Genomic DNA, 18,646 nt, shown 5'->3' with positions numbered 1-18,646 from the left:
CATATGCTTCTTATATAGTCATTTTCCAAAAAAATCATGTAACAGCCTGTGGATGCTGAAGTTTCCCTGGTAGCTTTATCTCAGGTTTTCTTCCATCTTTCCAGGAAGCATCACGGAGTGTAAGCAGCTTCTTCATGTGTCAAAGAACAATTGTCAGGTATGAATGGGCACACTGACATGATTTACAGTTGCTCAGTAAATGTTGTTCCTGCCCAACTTCTAGACCCTTGCTATTAAAAGCATGGTGTGTAGCCCAGCAGCATCAGCCTCGGAATGTTGTTAGAAAATCAGAAAATCAGTCTCGGGGCCAGCACTGTGGCATATATAGCAGGCTACTACGCCTCTGCCTGCAGCATGGGCATCCCATATGGGAGCTGGTTCATGTCCTGGCTACTCCTCTTCTGATCCAGCTCTGTGCTAATGGCTTGAAAAAGCAGTGGAAGATGGCCCAAGTATTTGGGCCCTGCATCCATGTGGAAGACCTGGAAGAAGCTCCTGGCTCCTGGCTTCAGACTGGCCCCGCTCTAGCCATTACAGCCATTTGAGTAGTGAACCAGTGGATGGAAGACCTCTTTCTTTGTCCCTCCTTCTCTGTCTGTAATTCTGCCTCTCAAATAAATAAATAAAATCTTTTTTTTTTTAAAGAAAATCACATTCTCACATTCTCAGCCCCACACTATAACTAATAAATCACAGTTTGTTTTAACTGGATGTCTAGGTGATTTGTGTGCTTATTAACATGTGAGAAGAGTAGATCTATGGTTTCCAGGTCATCTAGTTCAACAACCTCTTTCCTCTTCACATTATAGCTAGAAAGAGACTTACCTTATTTTTCTTTTTTTTGTTTTTAATTTTTTTCATTTGATTTTCTTTATTTTTTAAGAATTATTTATTTGAAAGAGTTACAGAGAGAAGTGCAGACAGAGAGAGAGGTCTTCCATCCGCTTGTTCACTCCCCAGACGGCCACAACGGCCGGAGCTGCACCCATCCGAAGCCAGGAGCCAGGAGCTTCTTCCGGCTCTCCCACTTGGGTGCAGGGGCCCAAGGACCTGGGCCATCTTCTACTGCTTTCCCAGGCCATAGCAGAGAGCTGGATTGGAAAAGGAGCAGTCAGGACTTAAACCGGCGCCCATATGGGATACTGGTGCTTCAGGCCAGGGCTTTAACCTTCTGCGCCACAGTGCCAGCCCTTTAACTTATTTTTCACATGCATTAGTTTTGCCAAGACTCCTAATCTCTACCCAGAGTTCTTTCTACTACACAAGAATCACTGTGGGTAACACAGGATGGAGAAAAGGCAGAAGCTTCCTCCTCTGCTTCTTTAGATAACAATTAAAAATTGCATAGGGTAGCTATTTTCATTTTAATATTATAGCTAGCAGAGGGCCCTAAATTGGAGCCATCCTTGCATTTCATTATTTATATTTAATAAACACGTGTATCCTATTATATTCCAGACATTATTCTAAGCCCCTTATACATTTTAATACTGTTTGTATATTGTCTCATATAATCCTCCAAAAAATTCTGTGAGGAAGTAATTATTATTGTTCCGATTTCATAAATGAGGATACTGAGCTATAGAGTGCTTAAGTAACTTGCCCAAGGTCACACAGTTAGTAATGGCGGGCCTGGGAGTCCAACTCAAGCTGTTTCCCTTCTGTGCCTGAGCCCACAGTAAGCAGTCTAAATGGTCACATTCTAGTCTCACCTCTAACAAGGGGACAGATATGGACTTCATTTAGGATAGTTTCAATGTCATCTCAGGGCTTATTCAGTCCTTTTCCACTAAAGGTCATTGCAGAGTCTACAGAGTCTGCCATACTCATGCTCTACATGAGCTTCTGCCATACAGCCTCTGCCTAGCACAACTGAGACCCCTTAAAGTCTAACGGCATATTGCTTGTTCCCCACCCTCTACCTTGGTTCAAGCTTTCCTTTCCCTGTAGCCATGCTATTTGCTTCTCCACCTCTTTTGAGCCCTTGCAATCCACTGAAGATCGTTTGCCTTGCACGGCCATATATTCTATTATTCTTTCTTTCTGCCCCCACCCCCAACTGCCCTTCTAGCCTGTACTCCATAGTTTTGTCCTTCATCCTATTCTGGGTGCTATTATCTCCTAACTTCTCTGCAAGTTCTTCAAGGTCAGGGACTAGTAACATTTCAGGACTTCCCCACTGCTGCCTCTGAGATCATAGGTTCACAAACTCCCAAAATGGCATTGCTGGGAGGGCCCTTAAAGACAATGTAGTTTAACCTCCTCCTTGTATAGACAAAGATCCAGGGCCCCAGAGTCCTAGGTCCAGAATCCAGTTTTCCTTCATTTTTTAGTGGCCTTTCCCCTACTTAATGTCTCCCCTCCTTCATCAAAATCCCACCTCCCTGCTGATTGGAGGGTTATAAAACAGAACAAAACAAAAACAAACAGCAATAACAAAAACAGAGCCAGAGCTGGGAAGTGGCTTTTCTATGTGTTTGAAATTCCTTACCTTTCCAACATTAATTTTTTTCTCTGTCAAACTACAACTCTGCTAACTCATGCACAAAATTTGGATGAGCTGAGCTGCATTCAACTGTGAACGAGTCACAAGAAATGAAATCTGCAGAGCGCCTCCAACCACTTGACACTCCTTCTGTTCCCACAGACTGGGCTGGACTCAATTCCCTGGCCCTCTGCCCTCTCGCCCCCACTTCAGTCCCCAGAGCATTACAGCTCCTGCCTTACCAGTGGCTTGATCGCTGTTAACCCCCCAGACTCACAGTGTCCCTCTCAGGGGCAGGATTTCTTTGCATAGCCACGCCTAGATACACTGAGTAGACCAATAGCTGCTCTCGGAGTCTCACCGGGGCGGAGAAAGTAGGCGTAGCATGAAAGGAATAGAGGGCTGGTTTGGGGGCTGCCGTTGCTACACGTGGATGGATGTGAAATGAGTCAAACGGAGTTCTGATCGCAACGGGATTTCATCTATTGTGAGTATGGTATGCAGGCCGGGGGTGGGGGGCTGAGGGGTGAAACCTGGGTGGGATGTCTGGTCTGAGCTGAGGTGCTTTTGTTCCGGAATTTAGTTGTGGCAAGATCCACCCAGCCAGCCAGTACGGGGCACGTCTGAGAATACTGCTTAGCGTGACAAGGAAGCTGAGATCTATGGCACCTAGGTGTGGGTGCACAGAATGGTCAGGATGTTCCTACTAGTTAGAAAGTCAGGCTGGGAAGGTGCCCCGTGGCCATCCGTCTGTCTGTAAATTTGTGTCCAGAGAGCACTGTCTGAGGTGCCAGGAACCTAGGCTAATATTCTCAGTGCCACGGCAAGTTTAGTTCCTGCCTGTACAGGCTCTTACTGGACTGGGCGGCATCTGGGAACATGCCCGGACCTGTCCAACTACCTTGAGCATCTGGTGTTGGGAGATAAGGAGAAGGAGCCTGAGAGTTAGGAGAGGGAAGTTGGGGGTGGGTCAGACATGTGGAGCATCCCGAGGGAAGCTGAACTGCTGGCCCACCCACGTGGCTCTTGGGCAAGTCAGGGCTTGTATAAAGAGCCTGCTGGCTGGCTCTCTATGGGGGCTTTCAGTCCACCCCCTCACCCGCCGGGCTGGGTTTCACTTGATCCCTCACTCCTGGAAGCTGAGCCCGGGGCAGTGATATTTTGATCCTGCCTCACCCAAACACTGGCCAAGGCCCAGGCAGCTGTGAGAACTGGGGGACAAGAAGAGACCCGCCAGAGACCTGGCTGGGAAAACAGGCTGCAGGGTCTGATTTTGGACAGGTGTTAACAGCGTAGGCCAATGTCATGCAGGGTGGCTGGGACAGGAAAGTGTGGAGCATCTCCCCTTGATAACTTCTTCACTCCCACATGCCTTCAATTAAACTTAACAGACTCAGTGAGCACCTACTTTTTGCCATCATGTGTGAAACAGTGAGATACCTAAAACACAGGCTGTGCCCTTTGGAGGGAGACTGTCTCGTCGTGGGTATATAGGAATGCAGATAGATATACAAAATAGGTTTTATAGGTGCAATAAAAATGCTCCAAGGTTGTCAAATAAAAATTATATCAAGTTGAGCAAGAGAAAAATCAGAAAAGTTTTTTTGTTTGTCTTTTGAAATTATAACACCAAGGCTCCAGAGCCAGACTACTTGAGTTCAGAGCCTATTATTAATTTGTATGACCTTGGACAAACAGAATTACTTCCTTCTTGCTGAGCTTCATTTAACTCACAGCTAAAGTGGAGATAATAATAGCACCTACCTCATCGGGTTGTTGTGAGGATTAAATGAGATAATCCATGTGAAATATTTGCACATGCTTAGCACAGGGGCTGACCCAAAATAAGCACCCAATAAATGTTAACTATTATTATTTAAGATAGACCAAGGAGCACAGCTAAGATTTCAACAGGTGGAGATGGGAAGAGAAGGCAATTTAAGCATAGAAAACAACAGGAACAACTGCTTGAAGGCAGGGAAGCCTCAAGCATGTGAAAAGAACACCAGCTGAGCTGGATTTTAGAGTACAATTAGGGAGAAAGGGGAAGTTAAAGTTGCCCTGGTTGATTGGTGGTAAAACCGCAGAAGACTCTGGATTCAACAGTTTTGATTGGATTGGGGAAAAGTGAAAGCTATTGGAAGTTTCTGAACTAAAGAAAAGGTCAGTTCTGTGCTTTAGGAAGGATAATCTGGTAAGTGTGAGTCAGCCAGATTGGAACAAGAAAACACCAAAAGTGGATAAACTAGATGCAGAGAGGGGACACAGCCCTGAAACTGAGGCATGGCTGTGGGAATATAAAGGGGGCAGTTAACTTAATAAAACATTACACAAGTTGAGTCTGCAGAAGTTAGAACTCGGTAAATTTATTGGGAAAGTAAATGAGAAAATCACAATCACCTGGAGTTGACTTAGACTTTAAAAGGTTATGCATTCCCATCCCACTTCTGTAAATGATGCAACAGAAAGGATACTTATCTTCTGAATTAGACATAGCTGTCTTCAAGTCCCTGGTCTTCTACTTACCTGTCTGTAATCCTGAATACATTCTGCATTTGGTATTCCCAACCAGGATCAGTATTTTCATACAGCATTTAGAAATGAAGATTGAGGTGCTACTGCATTTAGTATCAACCAGTTTAAACAACATGGAATTATTCTTTCCGCTCACCTATAGTATCAGCAATAAGTCTGATAAGAAATACTGAATTTCTTTGGGCTTCAGTTTTCTATCCTGAAAAATAGGGAGAATAGTACATCATAGTGTTCTTGTGTTCTTGGAAGAATTAAAAGAAATAAACCCTGTAAAGGATCTAGCACAGTGCCTGACACATAGTAGGCTTTCATGAATCATGTTTGTCTTTTACCCCAATTGATTTTACCTTAAGGCATCCTTGCTGGTCTGCCTGAACACTTCTAGTTCTACTTACTGCTCTGAGACAGCCCATTCCCTTCAGGGAAAACCTTTACAGTTTAAAAGCTTTTCCTTTCACTAAACTTAATTTAATGGCTTGCACTCAGATGTCCTTGTCATTTTCCTGGGGCCACCCAGAGCAGTCTACTCTGACTTCCATAGTATTTCTTCAGAGTTCTTACGACCAGAGACCAGAACTCCCTATACCTTTTGTTCCCAGGTCAAACAACCCGGTTACTTCCATTTCCAACATGACATGCTGTCAAATTCAATACAACTCTGAAGTTTTGAAACTATATAATGTCGGGTGATGGTGGCAACTTCATAGCAGTGGGTGACACTGCCAGAGGAACAGGATGGGTGAATGTGAACTCTTTGCTTATAATTTATCTTGTATCATTTTGCCCACCAGGTGCCAAGTATTTTCAAACCCATCATCCCACTGACTCCTCATGCCAACTAGGAAACGTGCAGATCTTTTTGTCTTAATTTGTACAGGTGGCCAAACAGCCCCAGAGAAGATGAAACGTGCCAGAGATCATTTAATTAGTAAGTTTCTGAGCCAGAACTGAAAGCCAGATTTCTCTTACTCCAGATTTACTGTAGTTTTTCATTTTCCACAGCTGTTTGGTTTTAAGGTGATGGCTGAGCAATTAGACTGACACTGGAGGAAGAGACAAGAGAAAGATCCATCCCCTGGTTGCCTTACACTAGTTAGTCAAATCTTTGAAACATTTCAATAAGGAAGCTCTTGAGGGAGACCAAGCCCCTAGTTTCAGGAGAGGAATAAATAATACTTTTTTCCAAGTACCATCTGGTAGGCCAAAAAGCCCTCCTTTAGATGTCTTTTCTACCTGCTCCACTTGAATGTCTTCTGCAGGGAGTGAGGCATCTTTTGGAGCCTCCGAAGTAGAGCTTGATTTTTAAAGCAGAAGCTGGTTTTTTTTTTCTGCTTTCGCATTGGAGATGGGTACCATCCATGTACTTTTCCCTTGGAAGCTTAGCAGGAAAAATTCAGGATAGTTTCACCATCTGTCTATAAAATAAGCCTGTTATTCTTCAGCCTTTGTGGGAGATATCAGGATGGCTGTAGTCAGTCTTGGAATATAATTAACCGTCTCTTTTCTGCATTTGACACAAGACTATGACCTCTTAAAGGTGGAGAACAGCTTTTTTCCACTTTGGATTGCCTTCCTGCTACTTTGCCGTAATATAATGCTTAGCATGGAAGGTATTAATCAAGTGAGTTTTGAGGAACCAAAATCCCATCTTTCTCACCTGGGTTGACTACAGTTATGATATCTCCCAGTACCCCAAAGACATCACATGATTCTCAAAAATAAAGGAGCTGTCATGTAATATGTGGTGTAATAAACAGTAAGATGCCGTTACTTCAGGAGGCTGTGAGTCATCATGGTGGATAAGCCAAAAAGAGTGGGCAGCACTTCTTCCCTTCCATGAGGCATCCCTCCCTGACCCAGCCCAACCTTTGGAATTGTTCCTCTTCAGGGTAAAATGAGCCAGTATTGGACTGTGGGTGTGAGGGAAAAAAGACGTTGGAGCCTTGGTAGCATAGTCATTGACTCATCAGTCTTATAGCTCAGCCCACTCCTCTCTTTAAATATGGGAAATAGAGAAGCCGCAAGCCCTGGAATATGGAGACTTGGATTCCAGTCCCAGCTCTGCTACTGACCAACTATGTGACTTTAAGAAAACTCTATCCCTTTTTTGATCTTCATTTTCCCCATCTAGATCATCGGAGGGGGAGGTGTTCAGTAATTATGAAGAATACTTTTGTGATTTTATGACTATAGATATCCAATTCTTTAGGTGTTTGAAGTTTTACCAGTTTCCAAAGAGGAGAAAAAATAAACAATAATGTAATGTGCTGTCTTGTGAGTACTAAGGTGCCTATTACAAAAAGGATTCAAGCAGATCCGGACAGTATATCTTTACTAGGCAACAAGCAGCTGGGACTAAGATGACTTTAATGTGCATTTATATGTAAGATCATAGGCAGCTTGTTAGTCAGTTTCACCTTCTCTCTACAACCCTTACCAAGTTCTATATCTTTGTTTCCTTTCCACGTGCACTCTAAAAAAGGCAAGAAATATTTTGGCAGTAATGTCTCATCCTGGACAAATAGGCCTCATTCCCTGGGCTACTTCTCCCAGTCCTATTGTAAGGATATGGCTGTAGGTTTTGCTAGCAAATGCCCATTAGTTTGTATCCCTACTCTTTTAGAATAGTTCATTCCTTGGCATAGGAGGAAGGGATGAAGTACTTCATAGAATTTGGATTGCTATGGGAAAAGGGAGATTGTTCTTATTGACATCTTCAGAGAGATATAGCTATTCCAAATTACTTCATACACAGGACAGGATGGAAAAACTATAGGCAAGACCAAACAAATTAATAGAAATCAGAACACTCGATGGAGTTTTATCCAGTTCCTAGCCCTGAAAAGAAGTCATACCGTGAATTCAATTCCCAGCTGGGGCAATTCAGCCAAAAGCCTCCTTGAGAAGTCAAGGAATCTCCACTCCCAGTACTTGCTGGTGGGGTAACTATGTTTCGATGATGCCATAATTTCATGACATCTTGTGGTGGTCTGTACATGAGCAAGTGATTCACTTTGGCTAGGGAGACAGCAGAGCAAACCAGAGGGCTTGGGTGGCTGGCCTGTGGCTTGTCTCCAGTGCCCTTTGCTCCTCAGCTGTGGGTGGGATAGTAACAATCACAGCAATCCCTCAAATGTGTAGCAGGATCTGGAGTTTCCAGAGCACTCTCACATATATTATCTCATTTTTCCCTTGAACATCATCCAAGGAAGTTTCTGTGTCTTTGCTCCCACTTGGGAAGATTGTTTCAGCAATCATTAAAAGGTTATTTTCCCCTCGTAATCAGCCCAAAGTTTGCTGTTCTTAATTTCATCCTATTTATTTTATTAATGATATCTCTGTATTCTTGGCTACAGAGTTCCTCCCCCCCTCCCTCCCTTTCACAATTGTTTCTTAGTAGTTGCCAGACACTAACCAAATATTTACAATTTTTAGCTTTTTCTTCTGCTCGGTTTACAGTCTGTTAAGCTGTGTTTGTATTTTGAGGTTTGTGCTTTTATTGTTCTATGTGTCCATGCACACACATGTTTTGAAGGAGAAAGAATTTGACTCATATGGTTGGTGTTTGCTTTTGGCTGAGTGGAAATAACCCAGTTCATTTGGTTATTAATTTTATCTGTATAGTGACAATGGGTTTAATGTGATTTTTTCCTTATTTTTCTACCCCTGCTGGGGCATTTAATCATGCTTTATGCACAGAAATGAAGAACAAAATAAATAGATGGGGTTTCTTTCATTTTCCACAGCTTCCTTCATTCTCTTTTTTTGAGGTGCTCATGCTGACATTGGTGGACCAGATGTTGCTATCACTAACAGTTGAGTTCTTCAGCCACTTTGTAAATGGCAAGAGAAGCCTGTTAAAAGTGTGGTAACCACCTGTGGTCTCTGAGTTATTTCTATTCCAGGCACATATTTGAACATACTTGAACATTTTGGACATATTTGGTCATATTCAAACATTTTTGAACAATTTAGTTTTTATCACACACCCATGAAATAAAATAATACTTCACCAGTCCTGGCCCTCCTCTCTCCCTGTACCAATAGCAGACACCCCTTCTTGAAATGTTGTCCTATATTATCCTATCCAGTTTCTATTCTTTCTTTCCTAGCTTTTCTTTCTAGGTTGCCGCTCTCTATTCTTCTTCTTCCAGCTTAAAATATGGGTGTCTTTCAATGTGCTGTTCTTTGCATTCTTTTTTTTTAAAGTGAATTTCTTTTTTTTTTAATATTTATTTTATTTATTTGAAAGGCAGAGTTACAGAGAGAGGTAGACTCCCCAAATTGCCACAATGGCTGAAGCCAGGAGCCAGGAGCCAAGACCTTCTTCCTGATCTCCCACTTGGGTGCAGGAGCCCAAGCACTTGGGCCATCCTCCTCTGCTTTCCCAGGCCATAGCAGATCTGGATTGAAAGTGGAGCAGCCGGGACTCAAACTGGCACTCATGGGATGCCGGTGTTACAGGCTGGGGCTTTAACCCGCTGCACCACAGCACCATTCCCTACTCATCCAAGCTTCTGACATTATTTACCAGGGCGAGTAGTTCTCAGCTCCCAAGAAGTTTTGATTTGATTAGCCTAGGGCATAGGTGTTTTCTCAGAAGTCTTACAAATGATTCTAATGTGTAGTCATGAACAAGAGCTGCTGTTCTTTTTTTCAAAAACGATTGATTGATTGATTGATTGATTTGAAAAGCAAGGGGGGGGGGGAGAGATCGTCCACCCTCTAGTTCTTTCCCAAATGGCTATAACACCCAGGTCTGGGTAAGGTCAAAGCCTGGAACTCCATCCTGATCTCCCATTTGGGTGGCAGGGACCCAAGTACTTGGGCCATCTTCCACAGCTTTCCCAGGAGCATTTGAGGAAGCTGGATTAGAAGTGGAGCAGCAGCTGGATCTGGAACCAGGGCTCCTGTACGGGATACTGGCATCTCAAGTGGTGGCTTAACCCACTTGAAAGCTGCTGTTCTGGCCTTTTTATGCATTTAACTCATCTTTAACTGCAACCTGTGTTATAGATATTTTAATTACCTACTGGACACAACCACTGAAATAATCCTCTGTCCTCTCCAACTCTACATAATTAACATAGTTGCAAAATCATGCATTGTCTTTTGTCTGCCAAGCAACTCCCATTTCACACATTTCATGGTCCTGAGATTCTCCTGGTTTCCCAGGCAGTAACTCTAGAATTTTCTGTGACTCATATCTTTCTTCCCCTTTCCTATGGCTACCCCCATTGTCCTGACCCTTATCTCCTAAGGCCAAGGCAGTAATTCTATCAAACTGTTATTTTAAAAATAGATTAATTTCAGATGATGCTTTTGCACACCTTGAATATTATTGAAGCGAAATAAAATTTTAGTGAAGGCTGAAGGGACCTGCATTCCATATTTTAGAGGTCAATACTGCCTTGAAAACCATGCTGGACCATGGGCCCTAACTTACCTTTGAGTTCTGGTTTTGTTTCTTACTAAGTAAGTAAACTTAGAGGAAGCCTTCTTCTCTGTGCTGCAGCTTTTAAAAAATCTGCTAATTGCTGACGACAATCCATAACTTCTTTCTGGAGTTATTGTTCAGGCTAGAGATTGTTATAATTACTTTGTAACTGTTTTACTATTTGTTTATCCAGCAAATATTAATTTTGTGCCCAATTTGTGTCGGGTACTGTTCTAAACACTAAGCTCATATGAAGTGAACATAGCAGGCACCACGATTTCATGGTGTCTAAATTTTAGTTGGAAAAAGAACAGACATGTCAGATCATAAGTGCTATGGAAATGAATAATACAAGAAAGGGGGAAAAGGAAATAGGGTGGGAAGTTGCAATTTTATAAAAAGTATTCCTACTTTTTTAAAGGAGAAGCCTTACTAAGAAGATGGTATAAGAACAAAGAACTGAAGAATATGAGGGGGATAGCCATGTGAATATCTTGGGGAAGAACATTGCTGACTTGAGCAGATATGAAGGCCTTAAGGTGAGAGCATTCGTGGTTAGTTTGAAAAACAGCAAAGAGACCAGCATGAGTGGAATGAAGAGAGTAAGGGGAAGAATAGTTGAGCTTAGAGTGAAAGAGCTCATGAGGTAAGCAGATCATCTAGGTGTCATCAACCATCAGAAGATTTTTCCTTTTATTATGAGTGAAATAGGGAGCCATCAATGGAGCTTGGGGTTGGAAGTGACATGATCTAACATTTCTTAAAGGAACCACTATAAGTTCAGTCCTTTTACTTTCTATTCTTCATAGAAAAAAAATAAACGGGTAGACTCTAGGTTAGTCCTTTACCAGATTCCCTCTGAATATGGGGGACAAAACCCTTTGCCTGACCACACCATATATTCAGACAAGACAGACAAGGTCAGAACCGAAAGAACCCTTAGAATGGTGATATTTTTATCGTGGGTTGTACATGAAAATCAGCTGGTGCACTGCATGAATTCCAGATGCTCAGGCCACATGGCTGACTAAATGCGTCAGGATCTCAGGGGTGGTACTCAACATGTATCAGTATTTTTGGAGCTTTCAAGGTGCAGCATAGCCTGAAAACTGCCAGTCTAAGAGATGGACCTCATGGCAGAAATGGGACCTTGAATAGAGCACCAATGGCACAGCTGGACCTGAGACCACTCACTGTATTGAGCTAAAACCAGAAATATAAAATTCACAAGTAGCCGAAAAGGTGGAAACTAACATGTTTCATACTTTGGAAGCGGCTATGGTCAACAGAAAGCTGGGTATAGGAGCAGCCTTGGGCCAGACCAGGAAAGGAAAGGTTGAGAGCCAGCACCAAATGGTGAAGCAACATGTGGATTATCAGCCAAACATCTGGAAATGATGAGGGCACTATACAAATAATGTGCATGATTTTCAAAGACAGACGTTTTCTCAAGTCTGTGATGAGCAACTACATTGGTTTTTGCCAGTTGTGTGCACGTGGGTGGGTGGGCTCATAGTTGAGTAATGGGCAGGGCATGGACCAGTTGTCGCCTTCCTCACCCTTTTTAATCCCAGACCTCCTGCACTGTCCATGCAAAGCAAATATCCTGAAGGCCTTAGTTCTTAATATAGAACTGTCATCCTGTCTTGCCTACCCGTCCTAGATAGAGAGAGCATGCTTCACCCCACAGGCATGTGTGCAAGTTGAGAAGAACAGCAGTCGCAAGCTGTGGCCAGAGGCAGCTGCACCCCCAGCAGCCTGAGTACCTCACATCCAGCAGAAACTTGGCCAACATCAATTATTCAGGGCACAATGAGGTAATGTGGGGATTATTATTAATGTCAGCCTCATGCCTCATGGCTTCTCCTCTTCCCTGTTTGGGAAGAGCATTCTTACTCTTCTAGGTTGCTTTTTGGAAATCATGACAGGGAAAGCAGCCACATAACAAAGACTTAATAAAGAGACAGTAGTATTTTGCCACTTGTCACTCCCTCTAGTTAAGCCCAATCAAAATACATACAGAACTAACTGGATATATTTGAGTGCAAAGTTAGGTTAAAAAAAAATCACACTTGGAGGCACATATAATAAAATCCTTAGGAGCTCTGAAAAATAGTATTTTGAAATTAATTTAGGTAACATGTATTAAAAATGTAGGGTAGTTTACTGTATTAATGAGAAAGTTGAAGAATCATCTTCTTAATAAAACACAATACAAATACCACATAATTCACTTTTTGCTAGTGTACAGTTCACTGGTTTTTGGTATATTCACAAAGTTGGACAACCTTGACCACTATCTAAGTCTAAACCATTTACATTAGCTCCCTCCAAAATTCATATTCATTTATGCAGTCATGCCTCTTCCCTCCCCCCTAGCTCCAGGTAACCAGTGAATCTGATTTTTGATTCTATGGACTGCCTATTCTAGAATTATTGTTATCCTGGAATCATACAATGTTTGCCTTTTTATCTCTGGCTTCTCTTACTTAGTATAATGTTTTCAAGTTTCATCCATATTACAGCATGTAATAAATACTTCATTCATTTTTCTAGCTGTATGTGTAGGCCACATCTTGGTTATCTACACACATAGTTGATGGTCACTTTTGTCCACTTTTGGCTATTATGAATAAGGACATTCATGTACAAATTTTGGTGTGGGCATATATTTCCATTTCTCTTGAGTATATACCAAGGAGTAAAATTGCTGGGTCACATGGTAATTATATGTTTAACATTTTGAGAGCCACAAAACCATTTTCCAAAAGGACTGTGTGCCATTTTACATTCCCATTAACAGCATATGAATGTTCCAGTTATTCCACAGCCTCCTCAATACTTGAGTATGTTTTTTTTATTATAATCACACTAGTTGGTCAAAAGTGATATTTCATTATAGTTTTGATTTGCATTCTTCTTATCACCAGTGATACTGAGCATGTTTTAATGTGCTTATTGGCCATTTGTATATCTTGTTGGAAAGCCAGCTGTTACTGTTCCTGTTTGTAATGGGAAACCTATTCCTAAGTTTATTGATAATTGAGTTTTAGATTTGAATGAATTAAATAATAGTCCTAGTGTTTTCAAATACTTGACCCATTTTCAAATTGGGTTATTTATGATTTTTATTTTGAGTTACTAAGAGATCTCTATATATTCTAGGTACAAGTCTTATGAGATGTATGATCTTCAAATGTTTGTCTATCAATTATGTGGATTGTCATTTCATTTTGTTAGTAGTGTTCTTTGAAGCACAAGTTTTTTATTTTCTAAGCTCTGTATTTAAGTGCAGTTTGTCCATTTTTTTGTTACTTGTACTTTAGCATCTAAGAAACTGTTGCTAAATCCAAGATCACAAGTTTTATACCTCTATTTTCTTATAAGAAAAGAAATAAAACTATAGAATTCTTATGTATTATTAAAAAAGCTTTGGTAAAAATTTTAAAGTTATAGCTGTTTAGTGTTGTGATCCACGGGGCCGACGCTGTGGCGTAGCAGGTAAAGTCGCTGCCTGCAGTGCCCACACGGGCACTGGTTTGAGTCCCAGCTGCTCCACTTCCAGTCCTGTTCTCTATGGTCTGGGAAGGCAGTAGAAGATGGCCCAAGTCTTTGGGTCCCTACACCCATGTGGGAGACCTAGAGGAGGCTTCTGGCTCCTGGTTTTGAATCGGCACAGCACTGAATGTTGTGTCCATTTGGGGAGTGAAGCACTGGGTGAAAGATCTCTCTCTCTCTCTGCCTTTGCCTCTCTGTAACTCTGCCTTTCATATAAATAAATCAATCTTTTAAAAATAAAATAATAAAATGAATAAATGAAATCTATAAAAATGCTCATGGTAGGTATTATTTAAGTCCCTATTTTATTTTTATTTATTTTTTAAAGATTTATTTATTTATTTGAAAGTTGGAGTTATGCAGAGAGAGAAGGAGAGGCAGAGACAGAGAGAGAGAGAGAGGTCTTCCATCTGCTGGTTCACTCCCCAATTGGCCACAATGGCTGGAACTGAGCCGATCTGAAGCCAGGAGCCAGGAGCTTCTTCCAGGTCTCCCACGTGGCTGCAGGGGCCCAAGGACTTGGGCCATCTTCTGCTGCCTTCCCAGGCCACAGCAGAGAACTGGATCAGAAGTAAAGCAGCTGGGACTCAAACCAGAGCTCATACCAGATGCTGATACTGCAGGTGGCACGCCACAGTACCTGTCCCTAAATCCCTATTTTAAGAGTGGGTATTTAGCCTAGCTGTTAAGATGTCATTTAAGACCCATGTATTCTACATTGGAGTACCTGGCTCTATTCTCAGTTCTGGTTACTGACTCCAGCTTCCTGCTAATATAGACCCTGGGGGCCAGTGGTGATGACTCTAGTAGTTAGGTTTCTGTCACCTGTATGGGAGACCTGTATTGCATTCCCAGCTCCTGACTTCAGCCCCAGCCTACCTCTAGCCATAGCCATTGTGGTCATTTGGGAGAGTGAACCAGTGGGTGGAAACTCTGTCTCTACCTCTGTGTCTCATTACCTCTCAAATAAATATAAATAAATAAAATCTATATTTTGTAGATGAGAAAATTGATACTGAGAAAGGTGAAAGTATTTTTTATGAGCACACAACTAGTTAGAGTTGGATTTTTTTGCGTTTCATATATTTTTCTATTTACATAGAGAACAGATTTTATGTATTTCATATATACAATTTTAAACCCATAATGATACTTCACACCCTGCCTGTCATCCTCTCTCCCTTCCTCCACCTTTCTTTCTTTTAATTTTTGTGATAACAAACTTTCTTCTTTTTTTTTATTTTTTTGAAAGACGGAGTTACAGAGAGAGGTAGAGCCAGAGAGAGAGAGAGGTCTTCCATTCCGCTGGTTCACTCCCCAAATGACCGCAACAGCCAGAGCTGAGCTGATGCAAAGCCAGGAGCCAGGAGCTTCTTCCGGGTCTCCCACACGGGTGCAGGGGCCCAAGGACTTGGGCCATTTTCTACTGCTTTCCCAGGCCATAGCAGAGAGCTGGATCAGAATCGGAGCAGCCGGGACTCGAACCTGTGCCCATATGGAATGCCCGCACTGCAGCTCTACCCGGTACGCCACAGCACCAGCCCTGATAACATACTTTCAATTCACTTTATAGTCACAGGCTTAATCCTATACTCAATAAAGAATTCAACAAGTAGAAAATAGAAAGACCACTGTTTCACACTAGTATGGACAGGTCTAAAACAATAATGAAATCTCAAAATGTCAATTTCACTCATATATATTGAATTTTTTGTACTCTATGTATTAGCTACCACAGAGCAAAGAAAACATGATTTTTGTCTTTTTGTGTCTGACTTATCGTGAGTCTGTGTGTCTCTAAAACCTTTGCTGTTCCTTGATGTGGGGATATTACCTTGTTTGGAAAGTCATTATGAAAGAGATTTCATAAGCCCGGTGGCTAGACACATGCACAGTTAACCATAGATTAGGCAACATAGCATGCTGACAAACTAATAGATTGGGAAACTTTTCTGGCAAGGGCCATTTGGATATTTATAACACCATTCACAGACCATACAAAATGATCAACTTAGAAATTAGCCTGCTATAGGTTTTTTTAACTTTGTGTCCCATCCTGTGGTTGCTTTGGCAGGGCCAGACCAAATAATTTCACAGGCCTTGTATGGCCCGTGGTCAGATGTTCCTCACCCTGGCAAGCACCGTTGAGGTATCCACTCTGTGTTAGGTACAGGGTTAGCACTGGGCATGCGTGATCTCTAATTCCGGGAATTTTATACCTCTGTTCACGTTGCCATTTTGGAGGATTCAGCCACATTCTCTGTGATACCTTCGAAGAGTTCCTAGGTGTACTTAATGGTATACCTCAGAAAAGCATGGATTTTATTAAAGCCTAGTTTTCCTGTCTTGCCACCTCTTAAAATAAGAAGGCTGTTGCATCTTCTACAAGACAAGGCTAACTATAGGGGAAAATTTGATGTAAGGTCTACCTGTGTCCCTAGATAATGCCATTTAATATTTAACCCTTATGAAGCAGTTTTATACGTATGCTTTACCTTGAATTCCTCAGAATAGTCTAGAGTCTATGTGATTTTATTCTCTTTGATAAAGGCAATTTGTGAAATTTCTCATTTTGATATATTTTGGATAAATGGCTTGACTAAAAAGAGGAGAAAAGAAGCTTTCTGTTCATTGCCAAGGTCCTGATACAGAACTTTGGCCATAAGCCTGTGTTGTCTAGACAAAGGAACGTGTTAGTGGTAATGCCATATGAGCTTTATTAGGTGGGTGTGGCTCTGCAAACCAAACATAACGGGGTTTCTCACACTTAAAGGCCAGTAGTAGCTGCCATGGAGATTTCAGATGCCTGTGTCAGGAGTTTATCCCAAGGGATGGGCTGCCTTTGGTTACTACCAATGTTTTCCTGTTATGGGAGATTTGTCCAGGCTAGTATGCTGGTCCTGTTTCTATGGTCCGTTGTCATGAAAGCTATGAGACTACTAATGTTTTTGTCTTCATGACAAAGATAGATAGCAAGGCATGGAGAATTTGCTTACTGAGACTGACACCAGGGACAGTTATCAAAATAACACAGGAAAAGATGTTTATCTTCTGGAAAAAAATGGATATTGTAGCTCACTTGCTGGGAATGAATGAATGGAAAAGAAAGGCCCAGGTGATGGTGCAAAAATGTTCACTTAAACAAGAATGTCACCCAGCATGAGTTACCCCATCTTTTTTGGGAACTTCTGAGGGGAGAAATAGTAGCCTTGAATTGTACATATATACATCTCTCCTGTCTTGACTACAAGTATACTTTTAGGACTTTGACTGCTTTGAGAAAGCACCCAAAATTTGCCCTGATATGGGGTCAGAAGTGAGCAAAAGAATCTCATCCCACCATTCTCTCTGAGCAGGACACTCCCCATGTAATGACTACCTGAGCCTCCTTTACTAAAGTTCCTCTCTGCAGAAGACTACCTGGCTTCCCATGTCTAGTTCTCCACAGCCTTCAGAACAGTTTGATGGACCTCACCTCATTTAATCCTCCTAAGAACTATGTTAGGTACATGAGGAACATATGGCCCCTTTTTCTTAGATCAAGTAACTAAGGCCAGAAAAGACTAAGTCATTCATCCAAGATCATAAATTGAAAGTGGAAGAACCAGGTAGGGTGACTAACCATTCCCTGTTTGCCCAAGACTATCTCAGTTTTAGCATTGAAAGTTCCATGCCCTGGGAAACATCTTTGTCATGAGCAAACCAGGATGATTGCTAACCATAATTAGAATTCATATTGTCCAATTCCCAGTCCAATGCTAATGCTACTGTCCTATGCCATCCATATTCCTTGAAATTTGACTTATGCCATCCCTTTTTTTACACCTTAATGTCCCAGGACATTTCTACATGATAGGTTATCCTTCCATCCCATTCTGCCTAGGAGTGAAGCAGAGGCAGCTAGCAGTTCTCAGACATATTAAAAACCCCTGTTGCAAAAGAGAGGCATGCTGATAATCCCTATACTGCTTATTCACTGGGGTGTTACGTTGACCAAATAATAAATGTGAAAATGCCTTCTAAGCCATAAAGAGCAAATCATACATGAGTGATTGTGGTTATTCTATACTTTATGGGCAGAAGCAAACAACTTACCATTGTCTACAAGTTCTGCTTCTGCTGTAGCCACCAGTTGTGTGAATTTGGGCAAATTTCTTGACCTTTGCATCTCACTTTCTTTATCTGAAAAATGGAGCTAATAATAATCCCAGATATGGTTGTTTTGAGAATTATATGAGTTATTATATGTAAAGCATTTTAGAAAAGTTCTTAGCATATGGTCAAGGCTATGTAAACATTAGCTATTTTGGATTGACTTCCTTGGTCTCTAACTCACAGAGATACTAGATTAAGATGACCCAGAAGCCAAATGTCATGGAAACCACTACTTTCTAGGTATCCATTGAAACTAGCTGCCTAGTTTTTGTGTTCTGTACTCACAGCCTTCCCACCATGGATTGCCAAGAAAATGAGTACTGGGACCAATGGGGACGGTGTGTTACCTGCCAACAGTGTGGTCCTGGACAGGAGCTCTCCAAGGTAAGACACACTAGTCAATATATTTATTTTCCCCCCACAGCTTAGGAACCAACCTGGAAACTGATGGGGACCAAGTTTAGGTCAGTCAGGCT

At 41.8% G+C, this 18,646-nt stretch overlaps 1 protein-coding gene across 19 annotated transcripts in view; it reads left to right on the top strand.

Annotated features, from left to right (window-relative positions):
- The first annotated feature begins 2,042 nt into the window (after positions 1-2,042).
- The window catches only part of EDA2R (ectodysplasin A2 receptor), a 37,826-nt gene continuing 21,222 nt past the window's right edge, over positions 2,043-18,646 (top strand). For 10 of the 19 annotated variants that reach the window (XM_070066373.1, XM_070066369.1, XM_070066367.1 and 7 more), the window contains exons 1-3: positions 2,043-2,972; positions 10,879-10,996; positions 18,458-18,554. In XM_070066373.1, the coding sequence (XP_069922474.1) occupies positions 18,484-18,554 (71 nt within the window). In that variant the 5' untranslated portion in view covers positions 2,043-2,972; positions 10,879-10,996; positions 18,458-18,483. Of the gene's footprint in view, positions 2,982-5,811; positions 5,949-10,878; positions 10,997-18,457; positions 18,555-18,646 lie in introns of all 19 variants that reach the window. The other 9 variants (XM_070066370.1, XM_070066368.1, XM_070066366.1 and 6 more) reach the window with 3 other exon arrangements.

Source organism: Oryctolagus cuniculus, chromosome X (genome assembly GCF_964237555.1).
Source record: "Oryctolagus cuniculus chromosome X, mOryCun1.1, whole genome shotgun sequence".
NCBI lineage: Eukaryota > Metazoa > Chordata > Mammalia > Lagomorpha > Leporidae > Oryctolagus > Oryctolagus cuniculus.
The sequence above is the reverse complement of the archived record's forward strand: the minus strand, read 5'-3'. Positions and strand labels throughout refer to the sequence as shown.